Raw genomic sequence first — 22931 nt, 5'->3', positions numbered from 1 at the left:
CATGCAGGGCCTTATAGACTCTATGCCCCAATAAATGCACTTTGGCTGTTCTGCCTTGCTGTGCTGTTATACAGTATGTCATGCAGCCATGTTATCTTGTTTTGATAAATGCTGGATGCTACTGGGGGGGCGGGATGCATGGTTGTGGTCAGAAGGAGGGGGAGGGAGGGAGGGGGATGCATGGTTGTATAGTCAGAGGCAGGAAGGAGGGGAGGGGATCATAATATAAAAACATTTTAACCCTAACCTAACGCTAAGCCTAACCCTACATTTATATGATGCCTTTATCCAAAGTGGTTTACAACGTGCTTCAGATATGTATTTATATTAGGATGACCTCATGACAGAATATTCTGTCATGAGGTCATCATCATATAAAAACATTTTGTTATACGTTGATGTAAATGGTAAATGGTGCATTTATAAAGCACCTTTATCCAAAGCACTTTACAATGTATTTATATTTTGTTGTCACTCGCACGTGCGCACACGCACGCACGCACGCACGCACGCACGCACGCACGCACGCACGCACGCACACACACACGCACACACGCACACACACACACACACACACACACACACACACACCGCACGGCAGAGGAAACCACACAAGGCACCAACCTGCTCATTAGGTACCGCCGGGTATCGAACCGGGAAGCTATCTGATTCCCAAACGTCCGCTCTACCTCCTGAGCCACCGGCAACGTCATATCATTTGTAATGATATAACTGAAAGATTAGTTTTAAAGTTGTGTGTGCTTACCTGACTACAAGATTAGTTGTAGAACCAACAGTCTTATAGATGAGCTGTAGAACCATCAGCCAGGTATAACCATCAGTCCTTCTAAGTAGAACCATCAGCTACTGTAGGTAGAATCATCAGACTGTCAGCTTCAACATGCTCTGACACCTGACTCCTGCAAACCAACAATAAACTCTAAACATTAATCATTAACATGATGTGAGGAATGACTCTGATCAAAGGTCCACTGCCTTGATTTTTATTAGTATATCAGAGAGATAATATTACAACAGTTCATTTACCCTGCAATAAATAAATAAAACATCACATGGATGCACCTGGGATGTATCATCAGTGTAGCCTGGGGTCGACGGGTGTTTTGGGTCTCGCAAAAAACACCCTCGCCCAGGTGACCCAGCCAGGGTTAATCAAACCCCGACTTACGTCCCAGTAGCTACACACGGTCAGTCCTATAGGGAAAGACAGGGCCACTCAGTCCGCTTCTCCGGAACTATACTCTGCCGGGACCGGGGGAGGCTCTGGCGCGTGGAGGGACTATAGGCTCTGTGGATGGCCTCCTGGCCGGGCTCCTCCTTCGTCTCACCAGGTCCAGGACCTGAGCGTTGCACCAGACTCTCCGCAGCAGGGACGTGCACAGATAGACTCTAGGTGGTGCTACAGCACCTGCCCTTTGCCCTCTGACCAGAAGTGCCCTTTTGAAAAAAAAGTAAAAAAAAAGTTGTTGTTTTTTTCAGTTTACAACAGGGGTCTTCAACAGGGGGTCCGGGACCCCTAGGGGGTCCTCAGAGTTATTACAGGGGGTCCGCCAAATCTTTATGTGATAGGATATTTATTTTTATCATAACCACTCGAAACCTAGCATCCCTTTTCTGAGGAGAACTTTAGCCAAAAATAGCAGATCTACAAGCTCACAACGCCTCGCGCTGCGAGGCGTTGTGGGCTTGTAGATCGGCTATTTTTGGCAAAGAGGTATAGGTGTAAAGGGAAAAAAGAGCAGACCAAGTAAACAAAAAATATATAATTTACTTGAGCACCTGCCCCTCAAAATGTCTGTGCACGCCACTGCTCCGCAGTCGGCCCCGCTCCAAACATTTCACTCCGGCGAGATATTTTTTTTATTTAGATTAGCCAATAATTTTTTTACCCCTTTTTCTCCCCAATTTTGTCGTTATGCCAATTGATTCCTCCCCACACACATTGCTGTGTTTTCACGACTGTCATATCCTTCTGACTCACCTACCAGTGAGGAGTCCCCAGGTTGAGTGTCTGGGAGTTTGCTCTTTATCTAGGCTTTGGCCTACGTTTTGTTGAGACCAGTTGAGACCGGAAAGTAACATGTACTCTTCCAGGGAAATAGGACATTCTTCTGTGCATGTTTGCCTATCACAAATGAAGAAGAGAAAGTATTAGATTTATATATTAGACATATTTATTTTGAAACAAGTTGATATTCTTAATTGTATTATAATTATATATAGTGTGTGAGTCAAGCCATGGCTCGTGATTCATAGCTCTGTAAATGCCCAGGGCTATCAGAGATGTCTTGTGTCCCACATTATAGTTTAGGCTTTATTCACAACACAACTTATGTCATGGGCCTCAACAAATGGTAAACTTCACTGCTGGCTTGTGGTGGACATTGTTGTCAAAATTCTATGTTTGCCATGGACATACAAATGATCAGACAATAATATTACCAGAAACACATAAAGAGCTATATCCTTAAATTACCTTTACAGGTCTGTAACTCTGAGAGTGTACAAATGGAACCAAACCCATTTGTGCATTCTCAGAGTTATGGGGGTCCTTGAAGATAAAAAGTTAGAGAACCACTGTCCTAGTGGACTCCTAATGTGCCATAGCGTCATAGTAAATCAGTGTCATACATATTCTGAAGAAAACCCAGAGACTGACACTCAGTAATTGGGTCTTATGATCAAAATAAGAACTATATTATAATGTCATGTTATGTAAAAAACAAACAAAACAAAAATTGCCCCAGATAAGGCCAAGTCTTGCGGACACACTGACGATCATGACGATCCCTGCAAATAACTTCAATATGCAAAGCATATTACTGAAATATAGAAAGAAATCTGATTGAAATACGTTAAAATGTTTTTTTTATGTATGAACATTTTTGAATTGTTTCGCCCAAAATGCTATAGGTTGAAAGTAGGGGTGTCACGATTCACTTACCTCACGATTCGATTCAAAATCGATTCCTAGGGTGCCGATTCGATTAAAATTGCGATTCTGCGATTAATTGATATTCGATTCGATTCTGCGATTTATTGCGATTTTCTAGGGTGCCGATTCGATTAAAATTGCGATTCTGCGATTTATTGCGATTTTCTAGGGTGCCGATTCGATTAAAATTGCGATTCTGCGATTAATTGATATTCGATTCTGCGATTTATTGCGATTTTGTAAAAAAAAAAAAAAAAAAAAAATATATATATATTTTTTTTTAAAAATCGATTTTAATATTTTGAATCGATTTTTAAAATCGTGGCATTAAGAATCGCGATTTATTCATGAATCGATTTTTTTTGACAGCCCTAGTTGAAAGGTGTTCAAAAAAGCATGGGGGGGGACATGGAAGGAGAGGTGGGGCAAATCAAGTGTGATTTTGGCCAAACCTACAATGATTAATTGTGTTTATTGTCACATACACACAGGGCACTTAAAGCTTCCTCAACAGTGTGGATGATAATAATAAGATATACAAGATTTAAACATTTCAAAGATAGAAGTAAAACAGTAGTAGTAGTAAAACATGATGATTCATTTGACCAATTCTCTTCATCACTGGGGGAGACCACAGCAAATGTTTATCACATGTACAAGACAATGCAAGCATACCAGCAGGGAGCCTGATGTCTCACATTCTCAACATGAACGGTACAACCAGCCAGTATGGTTGAATGAGAGTGAATGAAAGGGGGAGGGGAGAACTTAGCCTACGGAAATTCACTAGCCAGTACAAGTGCAGGTGTACAGAACATAGAAATCATTAGTCCAACAATACCTATATTTAAACCGAAGTTTATATAATGAAGGTGACTGATTAACATGCAACATGCCACTACTACAATGTGCCTCAACAGCTTTGAATGTAATGATCATCTGTGTTTACACATCAATCAAAACACCACAATTACCATTTTCCGTCTTGTCCTCACTGCTTTGCCTGATTCACTGCCTTTTTGCTTTTATTTTAATTCAATTAAGTTTCATGCTTTTGCTTTTCTTTTTTGCTTTATTTTTAAATTATTTGTACTTTTTCTGTAATTGTATTCTTGCTCTGTAAAGCACTTTGAGCTGCATTTCATGTCATGAAAGATGCTATACAAATAAAGTTTATTATTTGTATCTGTGTTCTAATAGAGGATACACGCATGCTTAAAGTGAATGGCACATCGAGTGGCAAATCGAGTGGCAAAGCAACATGCAAAGTGAGTTTAACATTGTTTAATGTTGTTTAATGCAATCAGATATGACTTTTCTGTTTGGATGCATGGGCTGTCAAGGCCAGAAAGTATTTTTTTGACACTCAGTAGGCAATCCTGCACAACTTCCGGGTTTGATGATGATGTCACACCCATATCCTCTATACCCAACGACAGTAATTAACCAGCACAAATGACTGCAAACAATCGGAGATTAAATGGGTCAAACATTACAAGTTGGGCATTTTGCCATTTTATCCATCCCAAAATAACAAGACAACAACATGCACATGTATTCATCAGTCAACTTTTCATTCATCCAAAACAAGCGACTTACCTTTGTTGTGTGTAAGGAACGAAATCAAATGCAGTAATAATCATGGATCGTCTTCTCTGTTCTCTCACACTGACCGAATGACCGTTCCGTCCGTGACCTGACCTGGAATAAACTTTGGGCTTTCACCCACTGTGGGGGAGGGGTTGGTTGGGTGGGTGTGTGCGACTCTGAACAGCTGTACAGATGTTAGCCATGGTTCATATGATGCTCCTCTGTCACAAGCGTCATGGCGCTACTTGTTCCTGGTTTTTGAAATGTTTACATTTACAACCCGTACATCTACATAAACGTTCAAAGTTCAAATATAAAGTGCTGACCCCACGGCCATGGATGTAACAAGTTAAAACACCGTGGTCTGAGTACCCATATCTTCCGTATTTTTCAATACAAAGCCTTTTAATCCAATCGGTGGCCATTTTTTCAAATGCTTTCAACACCTATTGGTTGGGAGGTGTACTGCACTCTGATACATTATAACTATAAAAAACGTCCGATTGGATTAAAATGCTTCTTTATTGCACAATACGGAAGGTACAGGTACTTAGACCCAGGCGTCCCACAGGCGACCCACTTTCTCCACGCTGTTTGGTGCCCCCCCCAAAGCCCTGTGCTTCAGCACCTAAAGCTCTTCCGTTAAGCTGGCACTGGCTCTTACTTCCGAGTAAAAGTGTTTCACACATGCTCAGTAAATGGTTGCCCCCTGGTGGAGGAGGGGTATAACTGTCATTGAAGAAAGAAAGAAATGTATAAATGTCAGTGAAGATGAACAGACAGACAGACAGACAGACAGACAGACAGACAGACAGACATACAGAACCCCTTGGGAAAATGTAGCTGTCGTAGCAGCAAATGCTGAAAGAAAAATAAAATAAACATAATTAGATTCTGACTCTAAACATTACACAGACCGACTGATTTAACATGTGTATATAATATCAAATATAGAATAAGTATAAATGTACAATCTATCAACATTGACAGATCACCAGTGACTGTAAATTGATTGAATATTAAAATGTAATATTTTCATCTATAATGACATGGCCAACAGACACACCAGGTTGAAAGTGATCTAGTACAGCAAGGATGAGTGTAGTTAAAGTGTTTATTTAAACAGACATGATAAAAACGCCACAAGGCCTCAGTCTTCATCAGGGTAAAGAAGGACATCATTGGAGGATTTCTAACTGCCCTGGGAGGCAAACTGGAGACGTAAGTGGAGACAATTCTATTCAAGCTGTGAACTAAAACTAACTGGATTAGGAAAAAAAAGTCAAAACTACTAAAACAAGACTATAATGAAAAATCCAAAACTATTATAACCTGTGTGTTTATCCTTCATCATTACAAATGTCTTCAAATAAACAGTGAATATAAACCTCATCTATACTGTAATACATAATCTCACTACCAACTCTTTAAATTACATAAATAAGACACGAAGTTAGCAACACAAAAGAAAATTGCAGTGTTATGTCATGACGTCGGAAAAGTCAAATCACATATACTGTAGCATATAAGACTGATATAAACTAGTGTAGAAAAAAATGTTTTAAGGATACCATTCCTTTTTGTATGCGTAAAACTGCCATTTATGACAAAAACAGGTCACTTATGTAGCTGTAACATGTCTATGTTGTCAGTGGTGGAAAGTAACTAAATACATTTACTCAAGTACTGTACTTAAGTACAATTTTGAGGTATTTTTTACTTTACTGGAGTATTTCCAATTTTCTGTACTTCTACTTCTACTCCACTACATCTCAGAAGCAAATATTGTACTTTTACTCCACTACGATTATTTGAAAACTTTAGTTACTACTGTAGTTACTTTTCACTTTTCTTAAGCCCAATTTTATACCTAGGCTATTTGAAAATAGCCGATCTACAAGCTCACAGCGCGTCGCATCGCGACGCGCTGTGAGCTTGTAGATCTGCTATTTTTCAAACATTTCAGTACTTTTACTTTTGGTACTTCAAGTACATTTTGATGCCAATAGTTTTGTGCTTTTACTCAAGTACATTTTTAATTCTGGACTTTTACCTGTAACAGAGTATTTCTATATTGCAGTATTGGTACTTTTACTTAAGTAAAGAATTTGAATACTTTTTCCACCACTGTATGTTGTCGACACTAGAGCAGTGGTTCCCAAACTGGGGGTCGGGGTCCCCAGATGATTAGCTTAACGTGCAACATCGTTTTCTCACTCAACAGTAAACAAATCAACATACAGTAGAAGTGGATACAGGGTATCTGCACATTTCTAAAGTTATAATTTAATGACGTAGGGGAGACCAGGAATGGTTGTTACACTTTTTATTCTGACTTGAATTGGTCATCAACAACACATCTGATGATAATCACTCCTACATTAGAAGGAAGCTTAAGGTCTCGGCTTAAAATGAGTAAAACCTTTTTCCGCATAACTTATTCTATCAGGAAGTTATTAGCCATCAAAGTCACTTTGACCCATTGTGACAACAAACCCCATACCGGGGTAGCTTGTCACAACGAACGGGGTTGGTTGTCCCTATAGCTATAGTTAATCAGTGGGATTTGGGGGATCAATGGGGCTGGTTGTCACCAGTGGCGTAGCCAGAACGCTAGCCGAGGCTGGGCCTAGGGAGTCATGGGTGCGCGCGTGCATGTGCGGCCTGACCGTGCGCGCGCGAGAGAATTTTTGGTTATTAGCGGTTTCTGATCTATTTTTTCGCGGGTTTGTGACTGATTTCAGGTACCTACTATACACTGTCTGAATATGACATAAACAAAAATAAAAAAAAACAATAAAGTTTTAATTTTTTTTTATTTTTTGGGGTGGGCAGAAAAACCAAATGAGTGGGCCCAGGCCTACCTATGCCCACCCGTGGCTACGCCCCTGGTTGTCACATCAGGATGTGACAACCAGCCCCAGAAAAGGGCGTGGGGTTAGTTGAGACAACTAACCCCACCTGACCACGTGACAAACTTTCAACGCTAGCTGTCACCTGGCTGTAGCTATAGCCAATGACACATGGCATCAAAATGAAGCTATTGACTTCCCCTTTCTAACGATGTCCAACAAGTAATTTGTTTTTAAATGTCTAATATTCCACAAACTTTTATTACAAAACCAACAACAAAATAAAAGTTACTCCGACACCTAAAAAAATACAAACTCTCATCTCACATCAATGTCTTTGATGTCTGAAAACAAATTCCCAGGTAGAAATGATGCTGATGTTATGTAACATGATCGATATCAACATGGTGAAACAGCGCCTTCTAGTTTGGCTGTAATAAGCACTGTGACAACCAACCCGTGTGACAACCAGCCCCCTACTGTAAGACCTTTTTTAATATCAAATTGGCCAAATTGTCAAATATTACATAAGAAAGAGGTAAACATTGTGATAATAGCCAATCTACAAGCTACAACGCCTCGCAGTTGTGAGCTTGTAGTTTGGCTATTTTCACAATATGTATCTGTGGAACTGCGGCCTGACAAGTTTGGGAACCCTTGCACTAGAGCAGGGGTCTTCAACGTTTTCAGGCCAAGGACCCCCTAGCTGAGAGAGAGATGAAGCAAGGACCCCCTGTATTTTATAACATTGTGTTTCAGATACATTTTTGCTGCTCTTTTTTTCCCTATACATCTCTTTGCCAAACATAGCAGATCTACAAGCTCACAACGCCTCGCGCTGCGAGGCGTTGTGAGCTTGTAGATCGGCTATTTTTGGCTAAATTTCTCCTCAGAAAAGGGATGCTAGGGTTGAAGTGGTTAATGTAAAAGGAAAAAAATCCTATCACACAAAGATTTGGCGGACCCCCTGTAGTAACTCTGAGGACCCGCTAGGGGTCCTGGACCCCCTGCTGAAGACCCCCCTACACTAGAGCAACACCTCCATGTGAATGTTTACTTTGTACATTACTTTGACGTACTTTGTACGTTATTAATAATCTAAACTATCATTCCTGCTAATTAACACGAGCTTCTTCTCATGTCCATTGACTAGTGTTAATGCTTTTAATGATCTCACTGTGGCGACAAAGTGACAAACTGGACAAACCGCCTTAGTTAAAGGTAGGGTAAGTGATTTGCTTTGGTTAAAATAAGTGTTAAATAGCTCTATATTGTGATAGTACTCATTGCTATAGAGTGTTTGTTCAGTAACAGGAGTCTCCTTGTCTCTCCAGCTCTTTATAAAACAGAAAATGCATTTTCGTTTCAGTTTCAGTTTCATTTCCAATTTTATCCAAACAGGACAGAGAACTCAATCAGGATACAGATTAAACAAGTGAAATTGGAAGTGATGACACTAAGAAATGAGCAGAGAAAATTGGAACTGGAACACTATACAAATTAAGCTTAAAAATGGGTACTTTCTCCTGATTGGCTGAGATTTTGACACCTACCGAAAAATGTATTCTCTGTTTATTAAAGAGCTGGAGAGACGGGGAGACTCCTGTTACTGAACAAACACTCTATAGCAATGATTACTATCAGAATATAGTGCTTTAACCTTTTAACAAAATACTTTTTGTTTTAACCCAAAGATATCACTTACCCTACCTTTAATAAGGAATATGAGCTTTTCTCCTAAGGACAGCTTAATTACATTGATTTTTGTTTATGTTCTTTGTAGGAACATGTTAACTGCAGACGCTTCATGCAACTGGATGGATCAAACACAGAGCTCTGCACTTTGTAATTCATCATTTACCCAAAGTCTCCACATTAGTAAGTGCTGTACAAATGGGCCCTTCTGGGGAAGAAATACAATAAACTATTGTGTTCAGGCTCTCTCTTTGCCTGTGTGTTTATGATATATACATGAATACATACATATTATGTACGTTTCCGTAGTAACATGAGCTCTACCAATCAGCGACGGCGTTCAAGAGCATGAATGCCCCTGCTGTTTAAGTGAGCACTGCAGTTAAAAGGAGAGCCACTAGATGGCAGAAGAGCACTTTCTTCAGTTTTACATCAGTGTGACTTTTGTGTGAATTTTAAAATGGAAAATGGACTTGAATAATGATCTTAAAATGTTAAGTTAAGTGTGTGTTGTTGTGTTATCCAGACGTGTATTGTTGTTTTCGTGCGTGCGTGTGTCCTCCTCATTGTCTGCACCATGACCACAATCCAGTTACTGAAACTCTGTCACATATTCTGAATGGAATATGTATACAAGGGAATGTATGTACATTGCTAGGCACAAAATGATTGTTGACCCATTAGCCCATTAAGACCTGAGGCGTTTCTTCGAAAAAAATCAAAATCCTAACAGTTTTTCGAAAAAAATCAAAATCCTAACAGTTTTTCGAAAAAAAATATAAAAACATTTTTTTCAAGATTTTTCAAAAATAGCAGATCTACAAGCTCATAGCGCGGCACTCGGTGCCGCGCTATGAGCTTGTATATCTGCTATTTTTGAATAGCCAAAGACATCTAAAGTGACACAGATGCGTTCCAGGTCTTAATGGGTTAGTTAAGGACATAAATTCATATGTATCATCATCTGCCAAAATGTATAAGCAATCTTGTGTTTCAACTCCCATGTTGTAACTGTGCCCTAACCCTAACCCTAACGAAAATTATGCATTTTCACATATTACAGCTAATACAGTACATCAGATGTTGTTGTTGTTGATGAGGACAGTAGAGAAGTGACCATTTTGGAAGTGGCATGTACATTTGACCACAGTCTGGAAGAGGCATTCCTTACCAAGGTGCTAAAGTACCAACTATTACACAGCTTGGTTACAAATGTAAACAGCTTGGGTTCACATTTGGAACTGGAAGCCTCAGTAATTTCCATAAATTAGTTGTGAGAGGCCTGCAGATTGCAGGAACGCCCAAGACAAGAGCTAAGGCATTATTGGCTAAATTCTGTTCGGTGTCTAATTGGCAGTCGCCATATATGGAGGAGGCGGTTCTTCCTGTATCCGTGTATCCTGACATACGTGTTGTTGAATTTCCCAAGCCAATCTACAAGTGTTTGTGTTCAAGAATTTCTTGTTAAATGTTAACGCAAATAAAGATGTTAAAGTCTTACTGTGCAAATTTCAAAAAAACGACTTTTAGCAGCCTCTGCTGGTCATTACCGTCACTGCAGGCCGTTTGTTTATTACTTTGTTACCCAGAATTCCATTCGTTTCAAAAAGCGTTCTTTTAATTGTTTTATACGATCTGTGGATCGTTTCTCTTAGCCAGTGGAGCTTTAGTTACCGTGAGCTGTGTTTTCTTTTTCTGTTTTTTTTTTTTCGTTCTTCAAATCATACAATCTGTTAAAATCAGCGTGAGTTTCCTTTTGTTATTAGCGCGGTAGTTCCTGGCCAAACAGGAAACCGGCGCGGTAGTTCCTGGCCAAACAGGAAACCGGTGCATTTCCACTTCCATTTTCCGGCCAGATGACGTCATTTTCGAGGGAAAGTCAAGCTCGACAACGTTCAATAGAAAATATATAAATAAAAGGCTTTCGGGGGTGAAATTCATGGAGTGGGTGTTGTGAAACATTTGCCACTCACAAAAGATATACAATTTAACTTGAGTTTTACTGAAAACGTTACCTAGTATTACTTTAAGTGTGTGTGTGTGTGTGTGTGTGTGTGTGTGTGTGTGTGTGTGTGTGTGTGTGTGTGTGTGTGTGTGTGGTTAGCAAACACTCCTCTTCATGATGTCATCTCAATGACTTTGATGAAGGGGAGGGGCTTGTTGGAAGAGGAAGTGGAGGGTTTCAGAGGTTTGCTGTGGAGGAAAAAAAAGGAATAAGATTCACCGCATGGACATGAGTGTGTGTGTGTGTGTGTGTGTGTGTGTGTGTGTGTGTGTGTGTGTGTGTGTGTGTGTGTGTGTGTGTGTGTGTGTGTGTGTGTGTGTGTGTGTGTGTGTGTCTGTGTGTGTGTGTGTGTGTGTGTGTGTGTGTGTGTGTGTGTGTGTGTGTGTGGGGGGGGGGGGGGGGGGGTGTACCTGTAAACAATGTGTGGGTTGAGCTCTGATGACAGATATGAGTTTGACCTTTGACCTTCCAGGAAGTAGTCCATCTGGTCGTGCATCTGGCGGTTCTGCATAAATTAGCATATGGATTAGCCTGTATGACGTTGTTGTTGTTTGTTTTTGTTGTGCTCTCCACTCGTAGTAAAGAGCTTATTAAAAGTTATTTCTGTCAGACAAAAATACTCCATGACTGTAGACAGGAACACTATCTACTAACTGTAATCATTATAAGCATAACATCCTTAAATCCTTATGCGGAGATGAAATGTTGATGTTTAATTGCCGTAAACTAAACCTTTGTTTTGCCTTTGCGACAGAATCTCTCCCCCCTCCCTCCCCTGCATACATGTGAGGCATAGTGACATAAGGTGAATTTTTCCCCTTGAGCATAATAATGAACGGCAGAAAATAAAGTGAAGTCAGAGATATACTAGGGCCGGGACTTTATCGTGTTAATTTCGATCAATTAATTACAGAAAAATGATCGTGTTAAAAACGCATTTTAATCGCACCTATTTTTGCACCGCGGAACGTTTCTCACTGGATGAGTTTCAGACGGACCGATCATACCAGTGCACCAACCGACGTGGTTCTCAGACAACAACAAAGTAAACTGCAGCCAGCACAGTGCATGGAAACATGAATGAAAACGCGTCCGCATAGCCTGCTTGATAATGTTGGCTGGGCAAATAAGAAGGGGTGGGGGGGGGTCCACGATGCGGTGCGGGTCACATGCGCGCAATTTTTTTTTGCCTCTGAGATATAGTGCCTCTGATAATGGAGTTACTGGAGTAGAAGTAAAAGTATTAGAAATTGGAAATACTCGAGAGTCAAGTGCAAATACCTCAACATTGTACTTAAGTACAGTTCTTGGGTACATGTACTTAAAGATGTATGCCAAAATCCATTTGAAAAAATTGCTTTTCACTGTTCTCAGGTCAAATATTGATATGCGATTAAAATGCGATTAATTGCAATTAATTAATTACAAAGCCTCTAATTAATTATATAAATGTTTTTAATCGAGTCCCAGCCCTAAGATATACTACAGTATGTTTTTTTCCTTGAAAATAATGAAACCGAATGGAACCGAACATTTTGCACGCACATTCCCACTAGGCCGAGTACAACATGACACTTGAATGTTTTCAAATCAGCCTCATGGTGGCGCTATAACAGGCCGATTACAACTGCACCGGTTTGCGTGAAACTTTGCACACAGACTCCCTGGAGCAGGGGTTCTCAAACCTTTTGGGCGTCCCTGTATATAACGTTTTCATCCACGGCACCCCTGAATTACATTGTTACTTTATAGCACCTTACATTTTTATCATGTATCTAAATATGCAAATCTCCCCCCCTACAATACAGAAGGCCTATCTCATAAGGAAATATCAGTTTCCATTTAGGACAGATTGAAAATAACTTTATACTTGACGTTTAACTACCCAGCATCCCTATTCTGGGTGGAACATTAGCCAAAAATAGCAGATCTACAAGCTCACAACGCGCCGCATTGCGACACGATCTGCTATTTTTGGCAAAGAGATTTAGTGTAGATGGACAAAAAACATCTATACACAGAGGGTCTAAAAGTGGTTAAACTGAAGTGATATTGATACATTCCCAGACAATTATTAAAGTATTCTGCGGCACCCCTGGACTTGTGTCACGGCACCCTATAAAATGTACTTAGTTACTTTACACCATTGGTTCTCAAAGTGGGGTCCGGGGACCCCCAGGGGTCCTTGAGGGAGTTCCAGGGGGTCCCCAGCTAAATGAAGGGTAGTTATAGGAACTAAATGGACCCTTATGGGTCTGTAACTCTGAGAGTGTACAGATGGAACCAAATGGACCCTAACGGGTCCATTTGGTTCCATTTGTACACTCTCAGAGTTAAATTAACATTGATTTTACAATATAAATGGGGGTCCCAGAGATATAAATGCCATTAAATGAGGGTCCGTAGCCCTAATGCATGTCAAACTGGGGGTCCTTGAAATGAAAATGGTTGAAAATCACTGCTAGAGCCTTAAAAATCTTCTCTTATGGGGGTCCCTGGCTTATCTTTTCAAATGGGGGTCCGTGGGCTAATAAGTGTCAATTTGGGGGTTGACATGAAAAAGTTTGAGAATCACTGTTTTACACCACTGGGCTAATGACAGACCCACACAGTGCTCCTCACCTCAGCCACCAGGAACGCTACTTTCTCCTCCAACTCCCTGATCACACGTTCTCTCTCCTGGATCACTGTCCGAGAGTTCTGCAACTACACACACACACACACACACACACACACACACACACACACACACACACACACACACACACACACACACACACACACACACACACACACACACACACACACACACACACACACAGTTACACATGGTTGCACAGGTCTTTGAACTGAAGATAGACATTCTTTATTCTTTCTTTATTAGACATGATCTGAGTTTGTAAATCTGCTATCTTTCGGTGCAGGACTCCAGCCTAAGTATAAAGCAGGCTTCATACTGTGTAGTATGCTGGTGTCACGTGCAGAAAACAACTAACAATGTCAATTATTATTATTATTATTATTATTATTATTATTATTATTATTATTATTATTTTATAGGGAAACATTTGACAAAAATAGAAGGTCCACAAGCCTCCAACGTGACTCAGTGTGTACTTGTAGATCTGCTATTCTTGGCAAATTTGTGTATATATGTCTGTCTGTCTGTCTGTCTGTCTGTCTGTCTGTCTGTCTGTCTGTCTGTCTGTCTGTCTGTCTGTCTGTCTGTCTGTCTGTCTGTCTGTCTGTCTGTGTGTGTGTGTGTGTGTGTGAGTGTGCGTGCGTGCGTGCGTGCGTGCGTGCGTGCGTGCGTGCGTGCGTGCGTGCGTGCGTCTGTGTGTGTGTGTGTGTGTGTGTGTGTGTCACCTGTTCAATCATGTGTCGGACTTTCCTCTGCTGGCTCTTCAGCATGTCGTCCAGGTGGTGAATCTTCTCCTTCAAGATGGCCACTTCCTGCTCCAACTGCTCCGCCCTAAAAACAACACAACTGTATTTATAAACAACACAACTGTATTTATAAACAATACAACTGTATTTATAAACAATACAACTGTATTTATAAACAGTACAACTGTATTTATAAACAATACAACTGTATTTATAAACAACTAGAGTTTCGGGGGGCTACGCCCCCCTCAACCCCAGCCGCGCACGGGGCCCAGCGTGGCCGTGTGTATATTGGGGGACCCAAATCGCCGGAGTGAAACTGTGGAAAAGTTTTTTGGAAAAAGGGAAAAATTTGAAGAAATAATATTTGTTATGTTTCAGGGGGTCCACAGGGGGTCCGCGGACCCCCTGATGGTCCACTGACCCCCTGTGGAGTGTTGGGAGGCGCGGGGACACCCCTGGAACATTGCGGACCATTTGGGTGTTTTTTTTTTTTTCATGAAGGTGGTTGCTTGTTTCTGGCGCAGGCTGTGCAAACCTGGCAACCCAGCGCATGCTGCCGCACGTTTAAGTGGCGTAGCGTCATGAGGGTCAGTGGGGCCGTGGCTCGGTCAGTGAAGACCCTGTAGGGCGGATGATATGTGGCATAGAGGGGCAGATTGTAAATCCACAGAGGAAACATCCGTGGGCTACCATTGGTTCAGCGATGTGTGCGGTCGCCCTGCGGCCCCTCCTCCTCCACCAATGTGCAGTATTGAGAGCCCTGACGTCACAACAATTGGAGCGATGGGCACTGCACTGTGGTTGGTTAGGGTACACCTAGGGCCCAGGTAGAACCCAGTTAAAGCCTGCATGGGCAAACCCAGTTAGGACCCGCCTTGGTCCCACATAAACATGGCTAGTTGGGGCCCACCTAAGGGGCAGGTAGAAGCTACTTATAGCCTGCATGGGCATCGCAGTTGGGACGGAAGTGGATGGCGCTGACATTGCTGACATGGGGTCCATATGGTTTAGCCCACCTTGAAACCATATGGGAACTACGCTGGCATGCTGGCTGTAATGCAAACGCTGCATCATACCTGCAGTGTGTAGTTTGATGTTGTGTGTGTAGCAGATATACCTGCAGTGTGTAGATCAATGTCCATAGGAAAGTCAATGCCCAGCAGTGTTTTTTTTGCCCAGCAGAGTTTCTAGTGTCTCTGTCTCTCTGGAAGAGGTTGCACATGAACTCTGCAGCCGCACTGAGGCGCTCCAACACAAACACTCTGACATTAAGCTGCTTCACACAACAAACATCAGCACCACGCTGCTGTTTCTCCAAAAGACACAATATGTCCTCTCCCACCGACGTCATGTGTTCATTTATCGACAGCCGTACAGACTCCTTGTGACACATTTTACGTCGTTTATCCAGCTCTCACTGACTCTCCACATGGGGCTGTTATTTTGCTGCGATCAAGTCAACGATGTGAGAGATGAGCTATCACAGACGGACGGACAGGGGGTGAAACATAGTCTTGCGCCATGCCTTTCGGCCTGGCGGAGACAATAAAAAAAACGAAAGTAAAGGAAATGGCCATTTCTGCAACAGAAGTAGTCAATAAACTATGCTATGAAAACATGGGCCACATTGGCAAAGAATGTAAGAAAGAGGCAATCATGTAGGATATAGCCGATCTCCAAGCTTACAAAGCCTCTCAACGTGAGGCGTTTCGAGCTTGTAGATCGGCTATTTTCACAATATTTACTTGTGGAACGGAGTCAAACAGAATGGGGGGGTCCCAGATCAAGTACGTGTATTTGGGGGGGGGGGGGGGGGGGGGGGGGGCGTGAAAGGGTTGATAAACACTGCTGTAATCGGAGCGAAATTATCTGAAATTACTACATGACCATAATGCAGCCTACGGGGCGGTCCTGCCATTACGTTAGTTACTGTAGTTGCTGTGGAGCTACATAGTTCTGCAGAAGACACACACAAACATACACCATCTACAATGGACGAACTGAGCAGCAATATAGACATTCACCACACGAGCGTGCATTGTTGACAAAGTGATTGCACAGCCGCTGCAGGCATGACAACCAGGTTAGCGTTAGCGACATGGCAGCTATCACAGCGCCCTGTCCGTCGTCCTGCAACTGCCTGTGATGGCTACAGCAGTAACAGCAAGCTGTCTGCGATGCCATTGTCTGGAGACTGCTCTTAGCGTGACACGACCAATGAGAGTGAGCGCTGTAGTTGTTGCTAAGATACGGTGGCGTCTCTGCCCCATAGCTTGTAGATCTCTCACACATGATTGGCGTAGGCTGCGTTGCCAGGTCTGACTTTGTGTCTAAGCAATGGTCGGCTTATTTTTGCGCGCCTTTGGGCTCGTTTGCATTGTGCGCACGGCAGCGCTTGTTTAGCGTACGTCAGCGCGACGTGGCAACGGACGTGGCAACGTGAAAGGTGATTGGCTGGTGAAAAGAAACACCCGACGTTACACCAGAAATGGTGCCTGGAGAAAATGGTGACCAAAAAAAAAGTTTGGAAAAAAAGGAAAAAAACCCCGCAGCGGCTGCGTGCTGTTGTGCTGATGAGGTCGTGCGCACGGTAAACGGTACGAAGCTGCCTCCCCTTCCGTTTTGTCCGACATTTGGTGAGTAGAATTAATTATGTTGCGCGGTGGAAAAGGTGTAGTTAGCAGTGAGATGTCCCCTACGCGAGGCGTAAATTCAGCGCGGCCGCCGTGGCGAGTCAGTTGCCGACATGTGGTCTGGCGGTGCGTTGTTTAGTCGATAACAGAGCTGTGGGGTGTGGACACCGAGGGTGCGGAAGTTGGTCGCCATTTATATAGTTAAGATATAACTGTATTTACAAACAATACAACTGTATTTACAAACAATACAACTGTATTTACAAACAATACAACTGTATTTACAAACAATACAACTGTATTTATAAACAATACAACTGTATTTATTAACAATACAACTGTATTTATAAACAATACAACTGTATTTACAAACAATACAACTGTATTTACAAACAATACAACTGTATTTACAAACAATACAACTGTATTTACAAACAATACAACTGTATTTATACACAATACAACTGTATTTATAAACAATACAACTGTATTCATAAACAATACAACTATATTTATAAACAATACAACTGTATTTATAAACACTACAACTGTATTTATAAACAATACAACTGTATTTATAAACAATACAACTGTATTTATAAACAATACAACTATATTTATAAACAATACAACTGTATTTATAAACAATACAACTGTATTTACAAACAACACAACTGTATTTACAAACAATACAACTGTATTTACAAACAATACAACTGTATTTACAAACAATACAACTGTATTTACAAACAATACAACTGTATTCATAAACAATACAACTGTATTTATAAACAATACAACTGTATTTACAAACAATACAACTGTATTCATAAACAATACAACTGTATTTATAAACAATACAACTGTATTTATAAACACTACAACTGTATTCATAAACAATACAACTGTATTTACAAACAATACAACTGTATTTATAAACAATACAACTGTATTTACAAACAATACAACTGTATTTACAAACAATACAACTGTATTCATAAACAATACAACTGTATTTATAAACAATACAACTGTATTTACAAACAATACAACTGTATTCATAAACAATACAACTGTATTTATAAACAATACAACTGTATTCATAAACAATACAACTGTATTCATAAACAATACAACTGTATTCATAAACAATACAACTGTATTTATAAACAATACAACTGTATTTATAAACACTACAACTGTATTCATACATTAATCCCGCCCACTCTCCTCCTCGCCCCTCCCCTCCCCTATCCTTTCCTTTGGGGGGGGGGGCGGAGCAGAGGCGATGATTGACAGGCAAAATCCCTCAACAGCGACACCCGCAGGCAAAGATGTCTTTTTTCATTGCAGTTGAAAAGGCTTTAGAAATGTGAGAGAAAAACACCTGCCATGAATCACTGGAGTGGAATTTTTAGTTCAAACTTTTTATACACGTTTGAAGGACCATGACAAAGACTTTTAATGTGTGGTAAAACTGAATGTCAAAACCTTTAATGGGAAAATACACAGACACACAAACCCTTGCTAATACACACACATACACAGCAACACGCCCACCACTACCACCACACACACACACACACACACACACACACACACACACACACACACACACACACACACACACACACACACACACACACACACACACACACACACACACACACACACAGCTGTGTGTGTGTAGTTTGCAGCTTGGAAATATAACCATTATTTTGAGGGGATAAAGGACGCTAAAAAATATATTGCAGTCAAATGTAAAGTGTTTTCTGTCTTGCACGACAGAAAACATTGTCCACATCGAGTAACAGCAATTCTAATCTCCTGAAGCACCTAACAAAAGTACATGGGGTTATAAAACTAGTCGCCAAAGACCCCTCCGTCTCTACCACCGGCAGTGACTCAGATGGAGGGAGCTACTCCATCTAAACAGGCAAAAAAACATTTTTCTTAAATCGCCAGAACATGTCACCCAGACTCAACTAAATAGATTGATTGCCATGTTAATGTTTGAGGAGGACATGCTTCCGACGGTTGAGTCTGTTGCCTTCAGAGACCTAATTCCCAGTAAAAGCAGCAGTACTTAAGGCAAGACTGGCCACAACAGTGCAGAAAGACGTTAAATTGTTCCACTACATTTCATAATGACAATTGCTACAATGGCCTTTTCTCTCACTGTGCCACAGAGCAACACTAAGACTGTGTGTGTGTGTGTGTGTGTGTGTGTGTGTGTGTGTGTGTGTGTGTGTGTGTGTGTGTGTGTGTGTGTGTGTGTGTGTGTGTGTGTGTGTGTGTGTGTGTGTGTGTGTGTGTGTGTGTGTGTAATACAGGGGTAGGCAACCTTAGGCACCAACTTTGGCACAGGGCATAAGGTGATCACAGGAACACTGGCATAAGTGTGAGAGAGGTATTTTCTTTTCAAATAAAAAAAAGGTTTAGTCACTCACAGTCCACTCACATCTATATGCAAATGACATCAAATTCATTCAAACTGATAACTCTGACTGGAGAAGGAGTGAGATAGGTGGGTTATTGCTCTGAGTCTAATTAATATATATAATATCTTACTATTTTTCAGCCTATATCAGCCTATCTTCAACAGCCCACAACTATGCAACGGACGATTGCTCCCCCCCCCCCCCCCCCCTCCCGCATTCTACGAGACTCGGATACGTCTTTTAAAGCGATCGGGGGATGGATCATACTGGAGCTGAATATTCTAGGACTTTTCAAAGGTTAGTGAAAACCCTCAAAAATCGCTGCCAGTGGTACGTAGCAAATGATGTTTCATTTCGGGCAGTCAAAGAGTTAATGTGTGTGTGTACGCTGACGACTCACCGCTGTTCCGCCTGCGTGTGTCCCTCCTCTGTGCTCCTCCTCGGCGCGTGTCCCTCCTCTGTGCTCCTCCTCAGGTCTCGCAGTTCGTCCTCGCGCTGGCGGACGGTGTCCTGCAGGGCGGCGCTCTCCTGCTCCATGCCTCCCAGCAGCCTGTGGAGCTCCTCCAGCCGCTGTTCTCTCCTCCCACTCTGCTCCTCGCTGCTCCTCAGCACCTCCTCCTGGTCAGACAGACGCTGACGCAGCGCGTTGCCCTCGGCCTGCGTGACACAGAGAGCACCGTACTCATGAAACCTCATTTATCCCCATGTAATCTCTCAAGAACAGATTCTGCCCTGCGGTGGAATCTGTCGGGGAGGTTCGTCATAACGTGTGCGCATTGGCTACAAGTGGGCGTGCCTTCAGATCAGGAAGCAGGCCGCGCTTTACCCAATCAAATGTAGTGGGCGGGATTCACGTGTCCATCCACCCTTCCCCCCTCGAAACTAGCCGAAACTAATTTAACAATAGCATCCTCGGAGCAGACAAAACCACAGAAAGATATTCACATTTTAACTTGCTCTTTCATCATAGAAACAAGTGGGCTTATAACCAAAACCATCCATGTTCTCTGGGAGAAGTGGTGTTAGTGTTCCGTGTAGAAATATTGTTAGTGGGAATGAAAACGTAGTCGCACCACCCGGAAGTGATGCGCTGAAGGCAGACATGAAACCGGGGTTTCCCTGCGCACTGGTGTTCCATTTGCCTCCGGCCAGACCCCACAGACAATATCAGAAAACAGCAGAGGTCGCTGTTTTTCATTTTCTGTGGGGTCTGGCTACGCGAGACTAATCCCCATGAAACCGGGAAAGCTTTTGCGTCATTTTAGATTTTATTTTGTATATATATAGATATAGATATAGATATAGATATAGATATAGATATAGATATAGATATAGATATATAGAAACATTTTTCAGAGAGCAGTGGTTCTCAACCTTTTCAGACCACCCAAAATAGTCATATTTGAACTGGGGAATATAGGAGTTGAGGCATTACATTTTTTAACACATTCGGTGCCCGATAATTTTATAATAACAGATTACGTTCGGTGCCAGAAATCTCACCGTTGCGCTGCGCGGCGCTGTTTAAGCTGTAGACTCCACGACGTGCAATCCACGTGAAACAAAGCATGCGTTCATTTTGCACGATGGTCCTAGCTAACGCCTGGAACGATAACATCTCTCACGCGAGTAACAATGGTGGAGCGATCGCGCATACAAAATGAGTCGTTTTCCCCAGCGTAAAAAGTTTCGGAGTTATAGGGGTTTTAGAGAAGGAGATAGAACGGAAGCGGATGGGAGCCATGTTTTTTGACACAGTGATCCATCTGTCCTTTCCTTCTCAGAATCACCACGGGTGATTCCAGAGCTGCTGCAGCCCCTCCCGTGTGGAAAAAAAAAAAAAAAAAAAAAAGACTGAAAACACGGTTCAGACCGTGTTTGGCACCCGACTCAGTTCCACAAGTAAATATGTTTGCCTCTTTCTTTTATTATTTGACCGGTCAACGTTTGACCTGTTTTTATAGTATAGTTTGTTGATTACTTTTGATGCAGTAATGGTCTTTTTATTTTTATCAAAAAATGTCTTAAAATTCCTTAAATTGTCACTTCACTGTCACCTGCATGGGGACCCCCTCAAAATCATGTGGGGACCCCCCTGGGGGTCCTGACCCACATGTTGAAAAAGACTGGTTTAGAACAGTGGTTCTCAAAAATAGCAGATATACAAGCTGGCATCATGGCATGATGCGCTGCAAGCTTGTATATGAACATTTTTGAAAAATCTTGAAAGTGTTGAATTCTTTTGAACACAAATCTTCTGTTCTGGGGGTCCCTGGCACAAAACATTTCCAGATGGGGGGTTCGCAGCCAAAATACATATCATTTTGGGGTCCTTGGCAAGGAAAAAAAAAACCTACTAATTTAGAAGGCTTTTGTAGAATCACATGCACCACACTGCAACACATTGTGAACTAGATCTGCTATTTTCAAATATAAAATATAAAATTTTAAGTGGTTCAAGTGTGTGTGTGTGTGTGTGTGTGTGTGTGTGTGTGTGTGTGTGTGTGTGTGTGTGTGTGTGTGTGTGTGTGTGTGTGTGTGTGTGTGTGTGTGTGTGTGTGTGTGAGTGCGTGTGCGCACCCCCACGTGTGCATGTGTTACCTGCAGTCTCTCTCTCTCTTCCAGATGTGTTTTCTCGGTGTCTTGCAGCTGTGCGTACAGACGTTTACTGACCTCCCTCAGTCTCTCTGCCTCCACCTCCACTTCCTGTACAACACACACATTCTAACCTTTATTTAAACAAGGGAACATGAACAATAATAACCTTTATTTAAACCAGTGAACGAACATGAACAGCACCAGTCAATGGTGTAACTAAATATATTTACTAAAGTACTGTACTTAAGTAAAGAAATACATTTAAAAAAGAGAGACATGAGTAGTAGCCTAGGCCTACATTCCTTGACCAAGAACAGTGGCTTTAGTTTCCGACTGTTGGAAAAGCCATATGAAATGTAGCCTATATTTATTCGTTTTTTGTATTTTTTTGAACATGGTTAAACTAACAAAAACGAAAGGACGCGCTGGATCAAAAATCACAGCGGAACCACGAGCGCAGGGGACGATCCTTTCATTGTAGATTTATAAGCAGCCTATTAGCCTACTATTGACTGTAGCCTACTACAATATGGCTGGGCAACAGATGGCAGATGGCACATGAACTTGGATTTTGGACCTGCGCTGCTTCCGAGAGGGCCGCGACGTGAGTAACAACGGAAAATCATGAATGAAATACTGCGCTGATATGAATTGTTAGAAAAATAACACTCTCACTCTCTCTCTGTTTGAAAGTGGAATATCCCTTTTACCCATTAACTAAAACAAAAATGGTACAGTGTTGTTTCACAGTAGCAGATCTGCATCACATTC

General features: G+C 41.7%; 1 protein-coding gene across 2 annotated transcripts in view; it reads right to left on the bottom strand.

The window, feature by feature from the left end:
* Positions 1–10950: 10950 nt before the first annotated feature.
* LOC311060700 (myocardial zonula adherens protein-like) overlaps positions 10951–22931 on the bottom strand; it is a 28979-nt gene continuing 16998 nt past the window's right edge. Inside the window, exons 7-13 of one of the 2 annotated variants that reach the window (XM_084078992.1) lie at positions 22164–22268; positions 20035–20219; positions 19963–20004; positions 14465–14570; positions 13721–13804; positions 11509–11603; positions 10951–11286 (exon numbers count right to left, since the gene is read on the bottom strand). In XM_084078992.1, coding sequence (XP_083935118.1) covers positions 11211–11286; positions 11509–11603; positions 13721–13804; positions 14465–14570; positions 19963–20004; positions 20035–20219; positions 22164–22268 — 693 coding nt within the window. In that variant the 3' untranslated portion in view covers positions 10951–11210. Of the gene's footprint in view, positions 11287–11508; positions 11604–13720; positions 13805–14464; positions 14571–19962; positions 20220–22163; positions 22269–22931 lie in introns of both variants that reach the window. The other variant, XM_084078991.1, reaches the window with a different exon arrangement.

Source organism: Gymnoscopelus microlampas, assembly GCF_963454915.1.
Source record: "Gymnoscopelus microlampas genome assembly, chromosome: 2".
In the NCBI taxonomy this organism is placed as follows: Eukaryota; Metazoa; Chordata; class Actinopteri; order Myctophiformes; family Myctophidae; genus Gymnoscopelus; species Gymnoscopelus microlampas.
This window is presented reverse-complemented; position numbering and strand designations above follow the sequence as displayed.